Here is a 24,531-nt window from a genome sequence, read left to right as displayed (position 1 = left end):
TCCTTCACAGGATGAAACCCCACTTCCCTGGCCTAGCTGATAAGGCTGCTGGGGACCTGACTTCTGACTCGCTCTGCGATTTGATGCATCACACGTCATCATTCCAAGTGTACGGAGTCGCCCGCTGCCGGCCCGCGCCCTGGTTCGCCCCTCCTGCAACCCAGCTCCAGTCACACTGCGACTCACACATCTGAGGACCCAACATGGCATCATTTTCAAACTGAATACCTGTTTACAGAAACCCTATCCCATGAGAGGTCCGTGGCTCTGCTCACGGTGAGCCCAGAACAGGCAAGAAAGGAAAGGAACGTTCGTCCATGAGATGGCTTTACCCGATTTCCACCCCATCTCTACAAGCCTCTGTCCTCTCATTTGTGAAATAAAGAACGGATATTTTATCTCTGGAGCCTCAAAGGACTGATGCACGTGGACCCACCACTGTGTCCACAGACTGTAAGTGCCCAGAGAAAACACAAGCTATGGACCCTCGTCTTAATCAGGAAACATTTCAGCCAAGCTCATTTTGGAGTGGAAGGACCGAACGAGTGTGGACTGGAGGCCTCTCCTGGGGCAGGCAATGCAGTCCACTATTCCACACCCGATGCCAGTGCTCGCCCTGCCTAGCAGGCAGGGAGATGGAGGCTCAGAGGTTTAGAAAGCCAGAGACAGGTGGCACGGTAGAGTCAGGCCTCAGACATGTGAGTGTTAGAACAGATGTTCAAACCTAGAATTGTGTCGTAGTCCAGTTCCTTTTCTGCTGAGCTGGGAAATGTCTCTGCCCCCCCCACTCCCTTCTTCTCTGAAAGTCGTCTACTTCAGTGAGTCACAAGTTAGCTTAGGAAGGAGGTAGACAGAAGGCAGCACGCCCCACTTGTCTACGGCCAACACCCAGAAAGGCCTCCCCTGTTCCCCCAGCATTAACTACCTGTGGTTTCCTTTTACCTAATTCGGGATATGGAGAGGTTGTACAACTGGATGTGCTGAATGATTTCATCCAACAACCGATCCGTCATGGTATCAAAATCTGCAAACGTGTCCATCTGGAAGAAGAGAGAGGGGCCGGGTGTTGGGTGGGGTCACAGCAAGGCCAGGCTCTGCGGGAGGCCACCTTCTTCCATGGTGCCGCATTCTGGGAGCGCGCCTAAGCCTGACGTTGGGGTAACAGGTGGGGGTTCAGCACCGAGGACAGGGGTCCCTAGATCGGGGCTCTCAGGAAGAGACTCAGGATGCCAGGGGACCCTCGGTCAGGAGACTGGCTGGAAACAGATGGGAGAAGCTGGCGGACAGCCGCAGGCACACGGCACCGACAGACACATCATCAGTCTCCAGGGGCTGCATCTGTCTGCTGCCCGCTGGCCGCATGGTACCAGGAGGAACCAGGCTCTAAGGGTGAGCCTGTGCCCCCAGGACTCACACCCAAACCCACCTGCCCCTGGAACCCTGCTTTCTTCCCAGCGTAGCCTTGAGACTGCGCTACCAGGCCACATCTAGAACAGGGTCCAAAGCCCTCCAAAGTGACTCCGTAGGAACAGTCAGAGGTTACGCGCAGAAAAGGAAGAGGAGAAACGGAGCACATGACTTTGAAAACCTGGAATGAGGCACACACACTAGATTGGTGGCCAAACTTTTGGAAACTGATGGAACCACAGGAAGAGAGACTTGAGGCCCACACAAAACACGCTTTGTCATCATTGGGGTTGTCCTTCAGTGTCGCGGGCTACGTGGAACTGTGCTGAGCGCCAAGCCACAAAGGTGGACGAGGGGTTTCGTGAGTATTTGTCAGGCAAATGGCGAGGGAGCCTGTGGTGCGTTGTCACCTGCCACTCCATGGCCCTAGAGGCACCGCAGGAATGGAGCATTCTGGTCACTTTTCCAGTGTCTATGGAGTAAGAGAGTGTTATGCTCGCCAGCCGGCAGGCTAGCTTTCCTGCTCACAGGACCTGTGCCTGGGGCTGCTCTTCCCAGTGCGAGCCTGTCTCCTCCGAGTCCTTCAGCCTACTCCACACCAGCGTCAGGTTTAAACTGTTTACAACACGCTGCAGTGTTCGTGACGCCCCAGCCTCTCAGGCCCCGTGTCCTCAGCTAGATCCAGTGAATTGCGCATGAATCATTGAATCAACAGTAGTAATTATAAGGCCTGAGTTGACCTTGATGTGCAATATTCTGGAAGACATAGTAGGCTTAAATATGGTGCCAGGAACTGCCCAGCCAGGGTGACTTTAAAAGGATGTCATGGAAATCCACATGTCTATGAGGTGTACAACTTTTAGGCAGTAATGACATCTCATGGGACATAATCCTTCCTGAGTGACTAGCTCCCCCCCTTCCTGGCCACCATCTCACTCCTTCTGTCTGGACCTGGTCCTCTAGTCCCTATGGAACCCCACTGGAATCCCTCTGCCACCAGAGCTGCATCACAGGGGCTAGGTTAGCCTGTGACCGTCCCCTTCACCCAGTAGAGACCCACAGACACCTCAATCATGTATGATCCCAGCTGTCATCTGCCCTAGCACCCTGGCCACCTGACCCACATGACCCCACTTTTTACTCGTTCTTTCCCCTCCCAAAGGAAATGATGATCTTCCCGGACCACCCAGTGCTCCTTGGCAGGGTGCCCTTCTACGGGAGTGTCCGCAGATCATCGGTGGGGATTTTAGGAGGCTCTTCTAGACATGACTCAGCGATACTCTCAGTCCTGAAGTGTCTATTTGTTTGTTTTTGTCATACCTGGTTCTTTTCGGACATTAGGAAGTCCAGCTTTCCTCCAGGAAGCCCCAGTTCGATGAAAGTCTTTACCAGGCGGAGGTCCGCACTGTTCCCTAAAAACGACAGATCACCCCACCCCAGACCCGTAGTTACTCATATCAGAAAGGACACAAGGGATTTAAGTCCCCCTCTTCTCCCATCCACCCATTTTGAGCAGGGCAGCCCACCAGGGGACCTGGGGTGACCAGTTGCAGTGATGTAGGTTGGTGTGAATCCCTGGGAAAGGTGTGGAGCTGATGTAATCCCAGGAGGGAAAGGCTGGGAGATGATAGTGGGGAGGCTCAGAACACAGGAGCTTTCTAAGACAGAAGTTTATTCTATTTTCTGAGAGCTCTAAAGAAAGATTTTTGGTAATGGACTGGCACGACCAGATCTGGTAAGATTTCTAAAAAGATGACCCAACAGCGATGGGGATGGTGCTTTGGAGAGAGGACACGATGAATACGTTGGCATAAGGCAGAATGAAACCAAGGGCTCTGGAGGCTGATAACTGGGTTTTAATCTTGGCTCAACCACATTAGCTATGGGGACTTAACCCAAGTTCCTTAGCTGGCCTCTTTTGCAGTTTCCAGGTTGGACAACAATACCACCTGTTCTACATGGATGTTGTGAGGATTGATGACGGTAATGAACGTTCAGCATCGAGAAGGGTGCCTGGCCTCTGATGAGTGATACACCAAGGCTGTTGCTCCTTCTCTTCTTCCTCCCCTTCCTCCTCACCCACAATGAATCATTTACCACTGGATTATCTGACACTTTGCCAAGTACACCTGTTGACCAAGCATCCAAGTATCCACCGCATATAGCCAGCCAGTGAAATGCATTAGCCCCAGGATTGGGAATTAAGGATATAAAGAACAGTGTGTTTGATAAGTTCTTTACAGATTTTTGGATACTAGCCCTTTATCTGATATGTCGTTTGCAAATATCTTCTCCCATTCTATCAGAAAGAACAAATAATCCAATCAAGAAGTTGGGGTAAATTGGAAGGGGAGGTGAACCATGAGAGACTATGGACTCTGAAAAACAATCTGAGGGGTTGGAAGTGGTGGGGGGGTGGTGGGAGGTTGGGGTACCAGGTGGTGGGTATTATAGAGGGCATGGATTGCATGGAGCACTGGGTGTGGTGAAAAAATAATGAATACTGTTACGCTGAAAATAAATTAATTAATTTAAAAAAATGGGCAGAGAACATGAACAGACATTTCTGCAAAGAAGACATCCGGATGGCTAACAGATACGTGAAAAAGTGCTCCATATCACTCAGCGTCAGGGAAATAAAAATCAAAACCACAATGAGATACCACCTCACACCACTCAGAATGGCTAAAATTAACAAGTCAGGAAATGACAGATGCTGGCGAGGATACAGAGAAAGGGGAACCCTCCTACACTGTTGGTGGGAATGCGAGCTGGTGAAGCCACTCTGGAAAACATCATGGAGGTTCCTCAACAAGTTGAAAATAGAGCTACCCTACAACCCAGCAATCGCACTACTGGGTATTTACCCTTAAGATAGGAATATAATGATCCAAAGGGGGCATGTGCACCCAAATGTTCATAGTAGCAATGGCCACAATAGCCAAACTATGGAAAGAACCTAGATGTCCATCAACAGATGAATGGATAAAGAAGATGTTGTGTATATACACAATGGAATACTATGCAGCCATCAAAAGAAACAAATCTTGCCATTTGTACCCCCATGGATGGAACTAGAGGGTATTATGCTGAGTGGAATAAGTCAATCAGAGGAAGGCAATTATCATATGTTCTCCCTGATATGAGGGAGTTGAGAGGCAAAATGGGGGTTTGGGAGATAGGGAAGGAAAAAATGAAACAAGATGAGATTGGGAGGAAGACAAACCATAAGAGACTCTTAATCTCACGGAACAAACTGAGGCTTGCTTAGGGGTGGGGGGTAGGGAAATGATGGTTGGTTATGGACACTGGGGAAGGTATGTGCTATGGTGAGTGCTGTGAAGTGTGTAAACCTAGCAATTCACAGGTCTGTACCCCTGGGGCTAATGATACATTATATCAATTAAAAAAAAAAAAGAACAGTGTGTCCTGGGAGCATAGCACACCACCAGTCCTTACTACATGACCCCCCAGAAGATGGGGAGCACAAGTTTTCCTCTCATCACCCATGAAGCCCTAGATGAGTCCCTTCCCTTCTCTCACATTAGTTATGCATTGGAATCCATATAAAGTAGACTTCAAGATTCTTCCAGAAATCATGTTCCACATTCCAGTTCTCGTATCAATTAGGATGTCAACTTGAGCTTGAGGAGAACTCAAATACCCTGTACCTCCCGCTGATCTGACTGCTTCCTTCAGCCAATTAGGGAGAAGCTGAAATTCACAAAGGCAATCAGGACCACGTGCTTGCCTTTGGTCCAGACTGAACTGGGACCTCAAGATCTTCCAGCAGAGCAGTTAAGTTCTGTATCTTACAGAGCCTTTGAATGGACCAAAGAAACCAAAGAAAGCTAACACAGGGTCCTAGGTCATTTGGGAGGTGGGGTGGAGAGAAGGAGCCCTTCCTACTCCCCATTCTCTTTCCTTGGACTTCTATATCAGTGGGAGATAGTTCTTCAATAGCATTTAGTTCTCAGTCTATATTTGCTGATCTCATGAAATTAAAAACTTTTAAAGGTGAGGAACCATGTTGGGTCTCTGCAACCCCAGAACTTGGTACAGCATCTGATATGCAAAAATTGCCCCATAAGTAAGAAATGAATAAAAATAGACAACAAAACAGTTTGGGACAGTAGACCGAGCCTGTCCCAAATGTATCCACACATTCATTGCTCTCCATTTCTTTGCTGTTCTGTGGGCTCATGGGACCCATTAACCTATACATTCTAACTATTCACATATCCCTTGACATTTTCATTTCAATAATCCATCCACCCATCCATCCATATACTTGCTCCTTTCCTTTTTTTAATTTTTGTTCATTAGTTTCATTAATTATTCATCCCATTTCTTCATTCATTCCATTATTTATTTATTCCATTTATTCCTTCATTGCATTATTGCATTCACTTATGAATTTCATTTACTCAACAGATTTTTGTGGAAAAGAAATCTCTTCCTTTGGAACAAGGCCAGGTCATTTCCCTAGACCCAGCATGCTGCCCTCCCATGGTTACTAATAACACTGTTGAAAACATACCTGACTTAAATTCATTCATAAATCTTATAAATTTTCTACAGTAGAGAATTTTGAGGAGGAAACCTTTCTGGGGACTCACCATCTAGGCCATGGACACAGACTACCAGGTGAATTCCATCTTCCAAATTTTCTTCCTCTTCCTCTGGTGGGAAATACGGTATATCAGAAGCTAGTACAGATAAGTCACTGTACAGAAATCCATCAATCTTCAGTTCTTTTTTAAATTTTTCTTTGGCCTGATAAAAACTGGAGAATACACTAATTAATCAGAAGCCACACTGCATATGCCATGTTGAGCAGAAGATGAATTGAGCTGGCTGGGCCGTGGGAGTGATGAACATCTACAAGGAATTATCTGCAAGCAGCAAAGGCAGAATATGAGGCCTCGGGAGATGCTGATGATGGACGCTTTTTCTCAACCAGGAGGCAAGAGAGTATCCCACGGAAAGTTTTCTGGGGTTTGGGTTCTACTGATTTCTATGTGCTTCCTGCGTGGAACAGGACGCCTAAGATTCCATTCAGCTCCAAGGATCCATGCAATCCCGGAAAAGATCTCCCCAGAGTGAAAGCTTCTCCAGGCGGCCCACAGGCTCCCATGGCTTGGCCTCCACCTGTCTCTCAGCAGCATCTCCCAGCCTCCAGAGAGAACACATTTCTCAGGATTCCCTTACTAAGAAGTTTGCTTACTTCCATGCCTTGGTGCGTTCAGGTCTGTCTGAAATGTGTTTCCCACCGGGTTATCACGATCTTTGCCTGATTATCAGACAAGGTGATGATTAAGAACCTGGACTCAGAAGTGGGACTGCTAAGGTCAGAATCTCAGCTTTGACACTTATTAGCTGTGAGTCAACCATTTAACCTCTCTGCACTGGGTATCCTCAGTTGTAAATGGGGAATACACCATTATCTAATTCATAAAGCTATTCTGCATGTTAAGTGACACAGTGTATGCAAAATGCTTAGAACAGTACTCAAAACTAAATAGTTAAAAAAAAATGATCTATTACCAGCCTTATCATCATCATCCCCATCATCTCCATCCCCACTGTGTCTCTTGTATTTGCTCTGTGGTCACCTCTAAAAGGATTCCCCTGACCCCCGTGTCTCTATGCATGCTTGCTGCCCTCAGCCAGATGGGGTCCTTCTGACTCAGCTGTGCACACACACACAGGAACCCTCCTGTTCACCCAACTAACCCTTGTTCACGTCTCTCATCTTTCCACCTCCCTATTAGTCTGTAAAGACGGTAAGTGACCTTACAAGCCAGGCACTGGGCAGTGCTTGCTATCTATGTATTAAATTTATGCCATGAGCATAACAGGTACTTAGCGTTCTTTATAAAGCAAGGAATCCAAGTTCACCTGCCTGTGTAACCTTGTTCGTGGCTATCAGTAACACGTAACTCTTCAGCATTATGCAGAAGAGTGATAAAAGGCTGCTATAGATACTTAATCAAATGTAGAGATTATAGATGAGGGAGCAACATGAATACAACCCTAATGTGAGGGTGAAGGGACAGGGTCTGGCTTTGCCAAAGGAATGACCTGCATAAGGACACCCTCAGGGGCTGAGGAAGAAAATCTGAATAAGATTCCCCCAGAGGCCCTTAAAGAACGGCCCTGTCAAAATATGCAAAGATAGAGGTACGGTGACATTCATAATGGAGTTGTTTATCATAATAACTAAAAAAAAAATCAAGGGTCCCTCTCTAAAGGAGTTTGTTCATAAATCACGGTACATATAGAAATGTTCCCAATATAGTAAGTTGAAAAAACCTTGCAGTCTGTGCAGAATTACTCTATTTTTGCATAAGAAGAATATTAGAGACAGGCACACAGCAAAAGGGCAGAAGAACTTACACAGTGACTGTATTTGAGAGATAGGCTTGCTGGTAGATTCCACCTCTACTATTCTCTCTCTCTGACTTGTAGGACATAAATATCATACTTTATCTCAATCAGAAAGTAACTCCTATCTCAGCATTGAAATAGTATGCATGAACCTGAGCAATGTGTGGGGAATCCCGAGCCCTGCTGGGTAGGTAAGTCAGCGGTCAGCTTACCTGTACATCCTCTCACTGACTTCTTCCTCCAACTTGCTCGAATGGGTGGAGACAACTCCAAAGGAACCCAAAGGTTGATGAGTGATGGGCAATGGGGTCTGCTTGGCAGAGAATCCAGCCCGGGCAGGGGTCTCCTTGGGCACAGATGAGAAAGGGAGGCATGTGGCAGTGCAAGACACAGACAGGTTGACGACCTCCACGGCTTTCAGGCTGTCCAGAGTGAAGGTCTCCACTGAACCCAGGTGAGACGCCATGACGGAAGTGCCTGTCTTTGGCTCTTGGTTTCCTAAAACCTGGGAGTGAGTGGAGGGAGTCACAGTGGAACCCACGGTGCCTGCGTCACATCCAACCTCCAGACGAGCGTGAGTTCCTTCGCTAAAAGCTGCATCATCGATGATGTCTGGTGAGCTGTTCTGCTCGCCTGTGGACTCCAGGTCGTTGGCATCAGCAGCTGTCCTAGAGTTCCACTCAGGCACCTTATGGTGGGCGATCGTCTCATCATCTGAGATGCTACTGTGGGAAGGAGCATTATTCTCCACATTCAAGTCTTCAGGCTTGCCCTCTGGGGTCTCTTTTAGTACTCTAGGATAAGATCCATGCCTAGGGTTTTCAAGTGCAATGATACGTGGTATTTTTACATTAAGACCTTTGGTTTCAACACCTACAAGGTTCTCAGTCCTCCCATCAAGACAAGAAGGTTCTTGAGGATCAGACTGACTCTCTGTACCTTTGGGGATGTCTATGTAACCAGGGACCTGCTGGCCATCAGCCCCTGAAACCACGTGCACAAGGGAATGTTCTGCTCCAGCATCCGGGATTCTGGATGCCGGGGAGTTTACACTCTCCATGGGTATGGCTGGACTTTCAGCAAGATCTCCACCTTGCTGCATGGTGTCCGTGTCTTCAGCAGACTCCTCTGGGCTACTGATTTGGGGCGCAGACACAGACTTGGTCAACTTGGTGAGCGCCAACTCCCGTTCTTCCTCCTCAAAGGGCAAAGAGCTAATGGAGGTGAGAGATGCCTGGATCCCACTTGGCAAACTTGTATTGCTCTCTGTGTGTCCACCCTCTAAGGAGTTCCTGTGCAGAGCATGCCTTCGAACCAGATGGTGCAAGACTTCCCGGTCACTGGGTAACTCCAGGGCCCTGCTTCGCGCCTCGGACCAGGCAACAGAGCTTGGCTCGCTCTCAATGCCTGAATCGGAGATGATGGAAGAAGATCTCTTGATGACCCCAGAGAGCACCGACACTTCTTCCTGCTCCTCTGAGTGAGGGTCTTTTGGGGAAGCCCTAACATCCAAGGGATCCCTCAAAGTTGAGTTTAGTGGATCACAGGGCTCGGAGGGGATGAGTTTCAGACTCAGCAGTGCCATCTTGCCCTCCTGGTCTGCAACCTTTCCCAGAGTACTTAACTCATGCGGTGTTGTTTTCTCTGAAAGGATGGCATCTTGGTGACCTCCCCCAGCTACCTCTTGGCCTGGTATAGCTCTGTCCGATTCACAGCTATCTGGAGAGTGCCCACTCTCCTGCTGAGCACTAATGACCACTGTGGGCTCCACACTACAAGGCCTCTTATTGCTAGATTTCACATCAATGTAGGTGAGTGCTGGGGTCTGGCCATCCTCTGGACCTGGACTCCTTCTGGGTGGGTCTTCATCTGCCAGTGAATGTGTTCCAACATCAGATCTCTGGCCAGTCCAGCATTCCTCCTCAGGAAAACCTGCTTTGTTCTGGGATTCACCAATTGTCAGATACACCTGAGATTCGGAGCACATGTCCGTACATTGTGGTGTGATTACTTTGTCCTCTGGCTCTGGACACCTAATAACTTCTGTATCAGAGTCCACCTGGGGTGGTTTCATGGTGGGCAAGACAAGGTCTTCCCTGAAAGGTGATTTTCTATTTACAGGAGGGTTCTCTTCTCTGTTGTTTAGATTCATTATTGCGGGACTTGTAGGGATGTCAAAATTAGGGTAAATACTCAAATTGTGCCCTACAAAAAGAAGTCGAAAGAAAGAAAGAAAGAAAAAAAGTATTATAGATTAAGAACCTATGTCCACAAAGTATCCAAAAGCCTGACTATATAATAAAACATTTGGCTGAACTTTGTTCCTGGTTCTTGGGGGACAACCACTGTATTCATGGAATTTCCCAAGTGATGGAAGAGTCTCTGTTATTGGTGGTGGCCCTGGAAAGCTTATACTAACCAGGTGACTTATGATTAGTCTTTTAGTCTTTAGGAGTTTATGCTAAGGAGATGAGTCAGAATGGGAGCTGGCTGTGCCAGAAAGACTAACTATTTGGTCAGAACTTTGAGCCCCGTAGTACCAGTATGAGCTCTGGGGAGAGTGGTTCAATCATGCAGCCAATGATTCAACCAGCCATGCCTAGATCATGAAACCCCAATAAAACCTGTGGATCCTGGGGCTTCAGGAAGCTTCCCAAGGGGGAAATACACATTGATTTGCCAGGAAGACCAGTCCTGGGGTCTTGGGATCTTTATGTTTGGAACCCTTCCAGACCTTGCTCTACTGGGGTCTTTTTTTGGCTGGTCTTTCTTTATTTCCTTTATATTAAAACGGTAATCCTAGGCAGAGCACTTTCCTGAGTTCTGTGAATTGTTCTAGCAAACCAGAGGGAGTAGTGGGACCCCCTGACCTGGTAGCCAATTGGCCAGGAGGCCAGGTGGCCTAGGAACCCCCCAGCTTTTGTCTGACATGAGGGCATCTTATCAGAGGCTGTGCCCTAAACTCTTTGATGTAACAACAGGTAATTCGTGTCTGAATTACCCTGTACTAATGTAAAACTGTCAAATACTATAATTCATGATTTGCCTTTTACTTATCAAACCAGTTTTAACAATTACTACTTACACCTATTAAAACATTTCTCTGTATCCTGTATAGTATTTACATTGTAGAAAGAGCTTTGGACCCAGGAAGACCTGCTCTCCGGTCCGGACATGGGCAGCCGCCAGCTGTGAGGCCTTGAGCAATGACAGGACTGAAATAAGTTGTTTTTCCCCTTCGAGCTCACTTTGCTCACCTCTCGGGAGGCAGATTCACAGCGACCAGCAGGCCTCCGAGACATGGCTCACAGGACAGGGATGATGGGAGCTGTCACATGGGGAGGACAGATTCCTGCTTCTGGACAGAAACCCTCCGCGTCTGAGCTCTGTCACCAGGGCAGTTATCCTGCATGGCGTTCAGATCACAGAGGCTCCCGCATCAATCTGATCCTCCCAGTAGGATGGCGGGGTCCACGCGGGACCTTCTTTCTCGCGTTTTTCTATAGGGTAAACTATTGTCTCTCTTACCCTATCTCTACTTCCTGTCTCTCTAATAAAGCATAAAGAGAAGAAAACAAGAGTCTCCCACAGATCTCTTAGAAAAGCCATCTGATATGTTACTCCATGTCCACATACCCCAGACAAAAAAAGAGGGGACTGGGCTTTTATTTTCTTTAAAACTTTTAAATTCTTTGGATGGTTTTCACAGAAGTTGAAGGCCTATAACCACTATCGGATGTTATGAGGTGAACCACTGAGACACTTACAAACCACATCACCAGCTCACACCTCGGGGTGGCATTTACGACTAGGTCAAAGATCAGAACAAAGATCTGGAAATAACGGGTCTCTTCTTTATGTGGGTATGTTCTTCAGATCTTGGGACTGAGCAAATTTCTCTTTCTCTGGGGCCTTTCCCATAACCAACAGGGGGTTAGAAGTTCTCTGAGCAAAGTCCCCATGTCCCCTCCATACAGATACTCTTCTGCCACCACCACACAGTCCACCTGTGCATTTCCTGTCCCCACCGGAGAGAAGGGTTACGAAGTAGGAGCACTGGCGTGCCCACGGCTATCAGCGCGCCCACCACACAAGGAACTGTGTCCGTAAAATGAATTGAGAATAGAACGGGAATGCAACAGAACAAAGGCAATTACTCTCACAAACTACTTATATTGGTTTGAAAAAAACCACATCATCAATGTTATTTAATCCATGAATAATGCATGGGCTCTGACTCTACGCGACAGTCTTATATTAGGCCATGGGTTACGGAGCGGGAAAGTAGGGATCAGTTATACAAATGAACTGGTCTCCATCTCTAAGGGATTTCAAAATACTGGGAAGCATATGACATGTGGTACAGTTGGCTCTCCTGCTGGACGCATGTGGGCTGTATCCTGGAGAACATGAACTGGGTTCTTCAGAGAGGGAGTTAATGAGCCACACGAGGCAGACAGAACAGCAAGGGCCAAGCCCCAGAAGCCTGGCGTGCACATTCTGGCCAGGTATCCGTTAGGTCCCATATGGACGGAGCAAGGGTCAGGGGTGTGGGCGTGAGATGGGCATGGAGTCAGCGGGGGGAGGGAAGCCACAGCCTGGACGGCCCGAGCACCCCGTCTGAGTGAGGAGTCAGGTCTTTACATCACAGGCAGGGGGAATGCGCGGGTTCTCGGACCACAAATGAAAGATGCCTGTGATCTACACTGACAGTTGCAGACAGGACACAGAAAGACCAGCGAGGAGGAAGACGGTCAAAATAACAGCACTGGCTTCACGACCCCAGCTGCGGGAAAATGAGAACAGCAGAGGATCGAATTCCGAGAGAATGCATTTAGTCATTAGCCCAGGACCCTAATCTGCCGACACACATCCGTGACTCCCTTTGTGCAGGTCGCTCCTAAGTGGTCTGTGGATGCACTACCCGTGGCTCACAGGAGGCCTCCAGGATAGAAATTACAATTCCTTGTGCCCAGTTTCACCGTCACTAACAGCTGGAGCAAAGATCCCAGTGGAGGTGGGCCGGCGACTGTTAAGGCCCTTGAGGTAGAAGGTTCAACTGCTTTGGGACAGAGGAGTAAGGGGTACTGGGGAGAAAGAATTGCAGACACGAAGGACAGAATTTACAAGGGTCTGGAACACAGTAGGTATCTACCCATGTGCTGTAGCAGACCATATTACTGTTCTTAATTTGGAAATGGGACTCTTTTGTTTCCCTTTCTTCAGCATGCTGAAACGATGCAGTGCAAATTGGATGACCTCATTGCAAGTCACATTAAGGTCACCAACCCCTGGAGGAAAAGGGAAACAGGTCTTTATTTGCTAACGCTTTTGCTCGGAGATTAAAGAATCATCAGAACACATTGTGAAGGAAGAAAGAAGGTCAAGAAACGTTTTGAGTGGGGAAGTACTCTTGGGAAAAGGGAAGGGACAGGAGAGAGGTCTGTAAAGAGAAGTCTCGGGGAACAGCCAGCCCTCTGAGAGCAACTGTCCCGGGGTCCTTCTGGGAAGACGGGATCCTTAGTGCTGGAGCTGTAGACTCATTCAAGTTCCCTGTCCCCAATACCTTCCAGGAGCTGCAAGAGATGCTTCCTTTAAAACACAGAGACAGACAATAGGAGACTTGGAGGACCCTGCACGGGCAGAAGGCCCCAGAAAGATGACCCCAAGCCACGTCCAAGTCTAGAGCACCAACGTGAAGGGAGGCAGAGAAGACCCAGCAGGGACACCCACAAAAGCCAAGGCCGAATTCCCAGCAGGTGTGGCAGAACCCATGGGCTCAGGAGATGCAAAGTTTTATAAAAAAAATAAAGATGTGCAGTGTAATTGTATGTGTGAGTTGCAGGACTGAAATTTGCACCCATTAGAGTATCTATTCACCTGAAAAGGAAAATAGACTCAAGATCTTCTGCAAGGAAGCCTAGCAGTGACATCTGAGGGTCCGATCACAGGGACTTACTGTAAATTTCTTCTCCACCTATTCAGTGTTCTGTAGCTATAGTATATAACTATAATGAAGATAAGAGTGCATGCACACACACACACACACAGCCTTGGTGCAAAGTAGTGTTTTGTGAGCACCTGGGTAGGTGGCCATCTCTAGCACGCGTTCCCTTCTCGCTGTCATACCCAGTGTTGACGCTAGATGTCAGGGCATAACTGAGAATTCAGTACGAACTCTCCATCACAAAGTTGGACTGTCCTTGGAAGTCGCCTTGACTTTTGAAAAAGATCCTATAAATCTCTGCCTGCAGAAACGCTGAAATTTAAGTGGTGCCTAATTTAAATGATGGGCATCCCAGCATCACAGTTTGAAACGCCTCTCAAAGAGAGAGCAGGGCAGACCCTGGACCTTGGAGCTGGAAGGACTTGCTTTGAAAGTCGGCTTTTATAAGCTGCGTCTTTACTACGTACCTGTATTCATCGTGCTTCAGCTTCTGTCTGTAAAATAGGGCTTACGGGTTTTGTTTGTTTGTTTCATTTTGTTTCTAATAGGATTCAAAAGAGGAAACACGTAAAACTTCCAACTAGCTGTTTTCTGGCTCTTTAAGGGATCATGGGTCTGCTTCAGCTGTGATAGCTTTGGGTTTCTAGCAGCCGGGCTGTGGGAGCAGACAAGATGAACACCCGTGGGACGCCCCGTGGGTACCAGGCTGGTCTCCCACTGACCTGTCAGTGCCCAAACACGCTGCGCAGCCCAACGAGACAGACCACGGTGGGGAGACCAACACACCAACACCCAGCAGAGCGGCTCATCCACACACCCAATCGCGGATGCAGCCTGCTTTCTCGAGACAGGAAGCAAGCGCTCTGTAGGAGTCTGACCTGGATGTCCCCAAAGTTCAATAAGTAACGACTTTATACTTGAGTTGTGTCACTGAGGTACAAAAGGATGGCCAACCTTTGCCCTGGGTGAGGGCATATGGGAATTTCCCAGGGGAGAACATTGAGCCACTTGCTAGGATTCGACCCTGGGGGAGTCAGGAAGGGGGTCTCTACCACGACGACCCTTCTGTTGTGTTGATTTGTCAATGGCACCGACATAAGGTCATCTCAAATAACTAGTGTAGTCTGAGGGTTCGCGTCTCCTCCATGAACTGACTAATCCCTTCCTTGATTTGGCTCCCCTGCTGTTGGAACATAAGGAGCACCGCTGACTGGGACCCAGCGAGAAGCCTTAGTCTTGAGTCTTTCTAGAGCAAAGACCAACCTGTGGCAGGGCAGTCCACATATCTGTCCTCAAAGATGACCGGCAAGGTGTTCCAGTCGCCGTCAATGTCCAGGCACTCCGCGGGCAGCGGGGGCATGGTGGTGAGGTACTCGGAGTTTCGGATGTCCAGAGACAGCTGGCTGTGGGTCTGTATCCTGGGGACACACGCAGCGGGTGAGCATTGGAGCAAGTTTTAAATGTGGAAAGAATCGCTGCCCCATCGCCTGATCCCAAAAACACATCCAGAAAGCACTCAGCAGGCTCTGACCATCCACTCCCTGTCTGTCTGTCCTCTCTTCCTTTCTCCCAGACACCTACCCAGCCCCGGTGGCGGGGGGGGGGGGCACCCAGCCCAGAGCTCTTAGATCGCAGGATCAGGGACCTGTATCACGTTCTGTTTCAGTGATCTGCAGTAAATACCTTTCCAGGGCAACAGGAGCTGAGCTTCTAAATGGCTAGGAATCTTAAATTAGTACTTAGGAGGAAAAACTTCAAGCTCTGTATCCTCTATTCTTGCTTTTCTAATCTCTTATAGCACTTAGGGTCCGAATCCTATGTTGTGGCATTTGTATTAAGGACCATTTAAGATTTTATTTTGTTTTGTTTTGTTTTGTTTTTGTTTTTCTTGCATCATTGCTTACTGTGTGGCCACCAGCATCCTGCATTAGCATGTAAGCGCCCCTCGCTCAGGACGGTGGGAAACTTTTACTTCCCTCTCAAGTCCCTGCGGAAGGAGTTAACGTCCTGCCACGAAGGAGGAATGTTCTCGCACCGTCATTCCCCGTTCCACCTCCGTCACTCTTAGACCAGAGGAGAAGCCTTAGCGGGCTGCACATACGTCGCTAGCTTCTGTGTGTCTGTCTGTCTGTCACTGCTTTTAGAGCAGCCTGACCTCTGGACGTCCCCACATCACTCCTCAGCCATGCAGGTCACCTGCTCCCACAGAACCGCTCATAGTGGCAGAACTGCACACAAGCCTAGGGACAATTCTCATTCTGCACTCCTGGGAACAAATGTATGGAAGGCACATAGGATACTTTGTATGCGTATTTTGAATATACATATGAAATACGACTATTTCATTTCTTTCTTATTTTTCAACTGCATTCTAACCTATGATCGAAAAGGACAAGCGATGTGAGACGTCTGGGCAGCTCAGTCAGTTAAGTGGCTGACCCTTGGTTTTGGCTTAGATTGTGATCTCGGAGTTGTGAGGGCAAACGCACAACTTGCGTGCCCCTCCCCCTTGCCCTCCGCCCTGCCTGTCTCTAAAAAAAAAAAAAAAAAAGGAAAAGGGTGAGCGATGTGTTTATGCTCTTCCTCAAAGCCATGATGCCTGTAGCAGCTTCCTAATATTGTGAACTTTCCCCTCAATAATTAAATGGAGCTTTGTTGCAATCAATCCTACACTTCCTAGCTATCATCTGAACCTGGAACTTGTGGTCCAGTTTTTAGCTTATTATGCTAGTACGCTCGCTGACTGGACGCCCGTAGGTGGAGGACCCGGCCCCAGGCAAGGGAAGATACCTCCTGGATGGAAACTTGGTTCTGGACCTGCAGACCTCACAGTCATGGATAAATCAGGTGATTAATCAAGGAACCATCGCCCAGCAGGAGAGGTGCTGGAGAGTCTGGTGCGGGTTTCCTTATGCAACCAATGACCTCCTGCCAGAAGGTGGCTTCTTGACTTTGGGACTTGGTGAATGTGACCGAGTACCTAAAACAATGGTGAGGATGTATTTAAACAAATGACTAAAAATTCTAGAGCACGTACACAATTTGGTCACCTCACACCTAGGATGGCTATTCTTAAAACCAAGGAAAAGCAAGCATTGGTGAGGATGTAGAAACGTTGGAGCTCTTGGACACTGCTGGTGAGGACACAAAGCTTCACAGCTGCTGCGGAAAACAGTATGGAAGTCCTGCAGAAATCTAAAAATAGAAGCACCATACGATTTGGCAATCTTGCTTCTGGGTATTTATCCAAAAGCATGGAAATTAGGGTCTCTAAGAGATCCGTGCCCTCCCACGTGCACCGGAGCTCTAGTCACAACAGCGTGGCTATGGAGACATACTAAGTGTCCGTGAAGAGAAAAAGGCAAAAGAAAATGCACAACGATGGGATATTATCATTCAGCCTTAAAAAAAGAAGAAACCTTGTCCTCAGTGACAATGTGGACAAACCTTGAGAGCATGATGCAAAGCCAAAGAAGTCGGCCTTACGAGGACAAATACTGTGTGAATCCATTTACAGAAGGAATCGAAAATAGTCAAATTCAGAGTCAAAAAAATAAAAGAGTGGTGGCCAGGGGCTGCGTGGGGAACTGGGGAGATGCTAGGCAACAGGCATAACATTTCAGGGGAGGAAGACAAGTGCTAGACACCTGCTACCTGGAGCTTCCAGGGCCCAGGACATCCCCTATTCATGTCCCTGACTCTTGGAGTACAGCCAGCAACATGCAGACACTTCCATTTTGGAGGTTGAGAAGTCCAGATTCAGCTTCTTAGGGTGACGGTTCACCCCTATACAGAGGAATCGCAGCTATATATGATACACTATAAGGACGCTACGAGTGTGGGATTTGGACCTAGCAGATCTGTGTGTGCACCACATGCTTGCTGTGTGGTCTAAGATAAGTTACCTAACCTCTCTGAGCCGAGGTTTTCCCAGTCTCTTCTTCAGGGAAGTACGGATACAGTTTCTAGCTCACAGAGTTAGCAAGGGCATTCAGTGAGCCAACACAGGAGAGAACTTAGCTGGACTTCTTACCCGAGGCATCTCCACAGACACAGCACCAGGAAGGCAGGGAGGGTGCCTCGTGTGTTCAACACTATAGACATAGTGTCTTGTAGAGTAAGTGATTTTTTAAAAATTAGCATTATACTTATTAGAACCGAAGAACCTAAAAGGCAGAGTGATCACTCAAGGGTCATGGTTACAGGGGTTAGATCCCCAGGATGGGTCTTCCGGCACATGAACACTTCTGCATGCAGTCATTCGAGAAGCTCTCAACTGAGCCCCTCCTTTCTGTGTGAAGAGCACAGGCTAGACCCGGGGAAAGCAGAAGAGAGAGACGATCAAACACACACTTGCTACGAGCCAGTTCTAAACTATTTCCAAACACTGCGACACTGCATTGAAAATGCTGCGATCCACGGCAAGAAACAGCCTCCATGCTACACGGCCACCCAGTACCACCACAGGCTCCCAGAAACACACACCGAAGCAAGTGTTTCCGAAACACGTCCGAACCTACTCCCTACGCCATCCTGTCCCAACCTACCCTATGTCATGTAGAAGTGCTATCTCAATCCCCCGGCATGGGTGTCACAGGGTACTAAATCACTGTGCCAACCTACCCTATGTCATGTAGAAGTGCTGTCTCAATCTCCTGGCATGGGTGTCACAGGGTACTAAATCACTGTGCCAACCTACCCTATGTCATGTAGAAGTGCTGTCTCAATCTCCCGGCATGGGTGTCACAGGGTACTAAATCACTGTGCCCCACTGATCGAGAAATATAATCTGCTTTGAGCTTGAAGGAGATGGGTCTTGAACTTGAGCCACCTTGTATGTCCACTTGTCCATCCTGATTTGGGGGGTGGCTCTGTCTCCTACACACACCTCCAGCTCCGACCCCCAGTGGGTACACCCAGGCCAGTGCACACTTGCTAGCCGGCCTCACACCGGCTCACTGCCTCAATCTAGATGAAACCCCGGTCATAGCGTTCTGTCCCTTCCCTCCTGTAACTTTCTCAGTCTGACATAAAATGCCCCTTTCAGTTCTATACCTCTTTCAGTTCTACACCTCTTACTCTTAATGACCTAAGTAAAAGTTTACTTCCTCCTGAATAATATTGCTTCTAACCTTGTGTATGTCTGACCTTACAGGTTAATATCCACTGGTGGGCACTACTCAGTGTCTCTACAGCTGCTCTACAGGTGTTCTGGTCTCCTGGGAATTTGCAGGGCTCAGTTCGTACCTGCTTCAGACCTCTGGCCACATGTCATCTTCTCAGGGACCCTCCTGTGACAGCTCAAAGGAAATGCATTCTCCATTCATACCACACTGACATATTTCTCATTGCCACTTACTGTGTGTGTGTATCATAGTTATTTATTTATGTGCCTTCTGCTCTTAAAATATAAGCCCCACGAGATATCGGATTTGCCTATCTTAGTCACTGCTGGTTACCTAATGCCTGGAAGAGTGTCGGGCCCGTAGTCAGCACCGAGTGGACAACTGTTGAAAGAAGGGCTCTCTGTGTTACGTGTGAGCAGCCACCCAAGGAGGAGCAGTAACTGGTCGATGTCACAAACCTTGTAAGTTCCAGGACTGAGATTTCAAACCACGTGTGTAAGTTTGAGATCAGGTCTTTCCACCATACTATTTGTTGGCTTTTTAAAAAGGCCTTAATCATAACCGTCATGGTGCAAAGTCTGTCCACAAGGACATGAATTCTGTCCATAAGGACATTCTGTCCTGAATCCTGTCCATAAGTGTCCTGGTCCATAAGGTCCCACAGCGGCTGGTCTGTACCCACCTCCCCGGTCCTGCCTCCTTCCTGCTCACTCCATTATAGCTACACTTGTCTTCCTGCTGCTCCCCAAACACTCTGTATCCCTGTAGAGCAGCCTCAACACCAGCTTTTCTCTGACTGGTCTTCTTTCCTATCAAGGTCTGGCTGATATAACCCCAGTCTCTACTCAAATGTCCCATCCTCAGAGAGAATCTCTCCCAGCACTTTGGCTGCAACAGTCCTCATCCCACGCCCAGTGTCATGGGAGGTGCTCCATCGGCTTGCAAGAGCCAACTGCACACATCTCCTTCCAGCCCCGTGCAGAGATGGCATCTTGGCACCACGACAGTGGCCGCCGTGGGAGCTTTCACGCAGCGGAAATCAGCAAACGCTACAAACCCAAGATGTTGGTTTCTCGGGGAGCTCGTCCTTCAACGTTCATGAGGACCCTGGTCATATCCCTTTCTGTCATGTTCTGCGTCCTCACTTTGATTTGGTTTTCCCTACTTGTCACGACCCGAGATAATTTGATTTACGTCTTGCCTGTTTCTGCCCTAGAATGAGAGACCCGCAAGGACAGCATCTTCAATGTGTTCCCTGTGGTGTCACAGTGTTTACATGCACAATCAACAATTGTGTAACGTATGAGTCATCACCTAACATTTGCTGAGCAGAGTCTGTGGCTTGAACAGCGCGTTCCATGGGCATGGATGTTCTCATTTGGCCCTTACAGCTCTTACCCTGCCCATTTTAGGGAAACTAAGACTAGAGGAGGAGAAGAAAAAAAACAAACAGAAAAAAAAAAAAAAAACAAACACATCAACAGAACAGCACTTTCTCAAGGACCTGCTGTAGCCCAATGGAGGAGTAGGATCTTGAACCCAAGTCGGCCAAGCAACATATCCTCTGAACTTGAGTGGTCAGCATCTCAACGAAAACCTTCTGGAAGAGGAGCTGCCTCTGTGTCTGTCCCCTCCCTGTGTGCCCACGCTCCTGAGGAACACAGCACGCCCGGCAATCGAGGGTTCGCCTACTGGGGAAGCCCAGGAAGCAGGTTCCCGCGAGCGTCCTGGAGTGTGTTGCTCAGCGGCCCTCACAGTTCTGCTCAAACTTGTCAGGCTAACCCTTTTGCTTTTAGTTGCTGGGTGGGATGGATGAAGACGAAGGACCACCCGGTTCCAGACGAGCTATTTTCACCAAAGACGTGTTGTGCTTGGAGCCTTCCCACTCTCCAGTGTCAGATTCCGTGAAGCAAACTGCAATTGTCTCCTAGTTTTCCAACCAGATGAAGTGTGGAGAGAAGGAAAAGGAGGTTGTAAAGCAGAGAGTGAAAAGGTCTTCTGGTCTGTTTTATGTGACAGAGGACCCTGAAATGCTTCTCCTACAGGAACTACCAGGTGGTCTCAAACATCACTCCATCCACATTTATTCTTTGAGGTGAACATATAGTTCAGAAACAAAAAGAACCCCTTGAACTCGGGTAGCAAAGGCCAGACCGTCTTGGAGGGACCCATCTGTTCCTGCCACGGGGGAGATCTACAAGAGAATGACCTCATTTTTTGTTAACCCTCTGACTTTTTTAGCATGTTTTCATTGTTTCTTAAATTTTGGAGGAAGGCGGACTAAGAAATTCATGGGTCCGCCTAATTAGGTAGTTCCGTCCTCATTCTTATGCTAAATGTGTTTCGAAGATACTGCATAGTCTCCAGCGAGTTCTGTGTTTTTTTTTCTGACATAGCTTGTGGCCACACCACCTGCTTCTGATTCATTTCACAAAGAAGACTCGGCACAGATGTCTTCAGGGACCTAGGAAGTCCTGATTCTGTCTATGGAACCATAATAACATTCAACAAAAGAAAGCTTTGGCTATTGACCTTCTCTGTCGCCTGCTAGCTCCCGCCTCCGCGATTCGTCTGACTCCTGCCTGCGAGAAGACGCAGCTAGAATGTGCGCGAGTGGAAAGGCTTCTCTCCTTCGCAGTCAGAGACGGGGGGAAGAGGGGCCTTTGAAAGAGAATGTCTTGGGTGGCCACTTTGACAGCGTGACGTGGGCATAGCATCGTCTACTTACAGATTCTCCTGAAAGGTCAGGACGGCCAGCTTTTGGTGCTCCATATAAAAGAAGGCCTCAGAAAACCTTCGGACCTGAGGAATAAGATCACATGAACAGCTTAATTCACGGGGTGGGTATTTTCCACCCAAAGGGAAACAGACAAAGGATTTTTCAAAGGGAAAATGACAAAGGACAGCTGAGTCCACCACCCAGAGAGTCTGAAACAAGTCTTTCCACAGGTGTCCTCTCTTGGCCAAAGCTGGCTTACGGACACAGTTGAACGCGGACTCTGGAAGAATGGGTTCGTAAATATGCGTCCTGGGCAGACCCAGACATCTGGTCTTCCTGCTGCAAGTGAGGAGACCGACATCTATGAAGCATCAGTACCATTCAGATGCTCCTAACCCGTGGCAAAGAAATACACCAAGAACAACATCTTGCATTTGAAAACACTTCTCAAAAACACTTCCAGAGTACTTGCAGCACCCCTCATGCTGCCATCCGGTAGCCAAGGTTTCAGAGGCTGAGCCAGCTCATAAAGTCTCACCATGAGCTCTCAATGGAGCCAGGACTGGTGCTCACAGCTATGAAAGTTAACCCCAATTCCTGGTCTGCCCCCCGAACTAATTGTTGCAAAGCTCCATCAAGGGGCCACTGGCACACGACTAGAGGATTTACACCACTTGACCCTTACCCTCAAGGTGTGATGTTCCTGGGTGAGATAAGAGGTCACCTGGGAATGTAGGGTCACCGTGTCGAGGAACTGGGTCCACAGAGCCATCAGGTGGGAAGTGAGCCAGGCGAGATCCTTACTTATCTGCTCAGCTATCTTCTCAGGATTGTTCAACATCTGGAGAGGCAAAATGGCGGTAGTGAAGGACCTCGTCCCTGTGAGGCTCCTGCAGGCTTCCTCCTGAAGCCTTTGCCGACTTTGCTGCTGTCAGTGAGTCTCTCCTTCCTCCGGACTCTGCATCACATTACACTCTGGGCTCAGTCCTCTACAATCAGGACAGTATCTATGTCTTCGGGGCTCTTATATGGCAGGTAGAACGCTAAGCATTGTGTGTGTAAACCCCCCTCCCACATTTCATGCCCACTGCTACCCTTTAGTAGAGTTACTGGACATTACTTCACAGAAAAAAAAAAAATGAGAATCAGAGGGATTCAGCAGCCCTACCAAGGCCACACAGAGCTGGGGTTCAGGTGTCCGGCTGTCTAACCAAAGACCCACAGCACCACACTGCCTTTCCATTGTAGGTGTTGACAATCCTTCTTGTGGGATGCTAACGTGTTTATAACCTGAGCATCAAATGGTTAGGTGATTTGCACGAGGGCAGTGGGACGGTGGTGCTCAACAGTGTTCCCACCATCTTCCCTCCATCACTCCAAATAGCTTCTGGGGGGATCTTGGGTTGCCTGAACTACAACTTGAAGATGCCAGCCTAGAGAGGGCCGAGAGCCTCTGGGGGGAAGCTTTGGATAGCTTCAGTTTAGAACTGGGAGGCCATCTGCTGGGGGTGGGACAGACTTTGCTTCTGGAGGGGAGATCAAGTCTCAGAGAGGCAGGGAGCCAGGTGTCAAAGCCGGACACTGAGTGGTCAGCCCACCATTTAGTAACAAGCTCTTCCATGTCCCAGGCACATGCTTTGAATAAATGCAGACACAAAGATGAGTCAAGGAGGGTCTCTGCTGGTGGGGAGCCTCCATGGGCAGGGCAATAGGAAGGTGAGTCAACAGTGGGGAGTCGTGGGGGTTTCTCTGTCATGGGAGACATACCGGGGACAGGCAACCCCAGCCATCTCAAGGCCATCTCTGCTCTCCTTCCCTGCTCCGTGTCTCAGTTTCTTCATCAGTAAAACAGGTTTGCGAAGCAAATGGCCCCTTACTGGATGTAATAACAGGAAAAGTAAGTTTGAAGTCTTGCTTACAACAGTAGAATTCCTTCTGCTATTCTCAGACTAAAGGCTGATGCTAGAGGAAGGCAGGGGGCTAGAGCGAGGCATCGATCTAAGAGGAAGAAAAAGAGGGAAGGAGGAACGTGGCACGCGGTAAGATTCTTTAGTTCTTGGGGATTGGTATTTAACGATTCAGGACTGGCTGCCAGGTATAGGGCATCCACCAAGCGGGGCATCTCCGAGCTGCTTCTTCCAAGAGGAAAGGTCAGTCTTTGATGAGACGCCAGCCCCAAAGTGGGAGAACGGCCCTGCTTCCTGTGACGGAAGGCTCACTTCCTGCACCAGCTCCGTTGGGGGGGGGGGGGTCAAACTGGGACTACCCACTCTTGGTTCAGCCTTACGGTCTGTGGCCAAAGGTGTTCAGAGGCAGAAAACTGAGTAATATGCTGGGGAGAGTGGGGCACATGGTCGGCCCCTGGAAAACCTCTAGGCTCGAATGCGAGGTTCCTGGGTGGACCAGAACTGGCCCCTCTTTACCAGTTACCCTCGCTAAGGAGCACCCCACACCTGTGTCTGTGCTTGGATCCGTTTCACCCCTGACGCCCTGGGCTGCCTTACCTGTGGCACAACCTGCCCTAGACACACAACGTGCTCACGGTGGCCTGCATGCACCCAGCTCCTTCCAAGTACCGGGCTCCGACCGGACTGCGCATCCCTCTCGGAAGTCCTTCTCCCTACATCTTCCGGCCTCCCTTCTCCCTCTCTTCACCACCCTGGGCATGTCTGCTCCCCACCGGGGGACGGTTTAAGGAGCCAGTGTAGGCCCCCCCTGGTCTCCGAAGATTCTTTAGAAATGTCTACTTTGCTCCAAGGGTAAGTGTAACCTCCCTGTCCTTGAAGCCGATCTTACCCTCCACGCACCACTCTCAATGCACCACTGGCCAGACACCGTTCCTACAACCCTCCCCTGCCTGCATTCTGAGCGTCTCCATTTTCTCAGTAACCACACGGTGGTGGACGAGTTGTAGGGGTTGGGTAACTCTTTATTGAGAAATC

General features: G+C 48.7%; 1 protein-coding gene across 1 annotated transcript in view; it reads right to left on the bottom strand.

Annotated features, from left to right (window-relative positions):
- The window catches only part of FAM135B (family with sequence similarity 135 member B), a 279,370-nt gene that overhangs the window by 13,385 nt on the left and 241,454 nt on the right, over window positions 1-24,531 (bottom strand). Inside the window, exons 10-16 of the mRNA XM_082719624.1 lie at window positions 22,275-22,430; window positions 21,599-21,672; window positions 15,008-15,162; window positions 8,010-10,002; window positions 6,027-6,193; window positions 2,728-2,819; window positions 943-1,040 (exon numbers count right to left, since the gene is read on the bottom strand). Of these exons, the coding sequence (XP_082575750.1) occupies window positions 943-1,040; window positions 2,728-2,819; window positions 6,027-6,193; window positions 8,010-10,002; window positions 15,008-15,162; window positions 21,599-21,672; window positions 22,275-22,430 (2,735 nt within the window). The remainder of the gene's footprint in view (window positions 1-942; window positions 1,041-2,727; window positions 2,820-6,026; window positions 6,194-8,009; window positions 10,003-15,007; window positions 15,163-21,598; window positions 21,673-22,274; window positions 22,431-24,531) is intronic.

The sequence above is a fragment of the Mustela nivalis genome (assembly GCF_964662115.1).
Source record: "Mustela nivalis genome assembly, chromosome: 2".
Classification (NCBI taxonomy): domain Eukaryota; kingdom Metazoa; phylum Chordata; class Mammalia; order Carnivora; family Mustelidae; genus Mustela; species Mustela nivalis.
The sequence above is the reverse complement of the archived record's forward strand: the minus strand, read 5'-3'. Positions and strand labels throughout refer to the sequence as shown.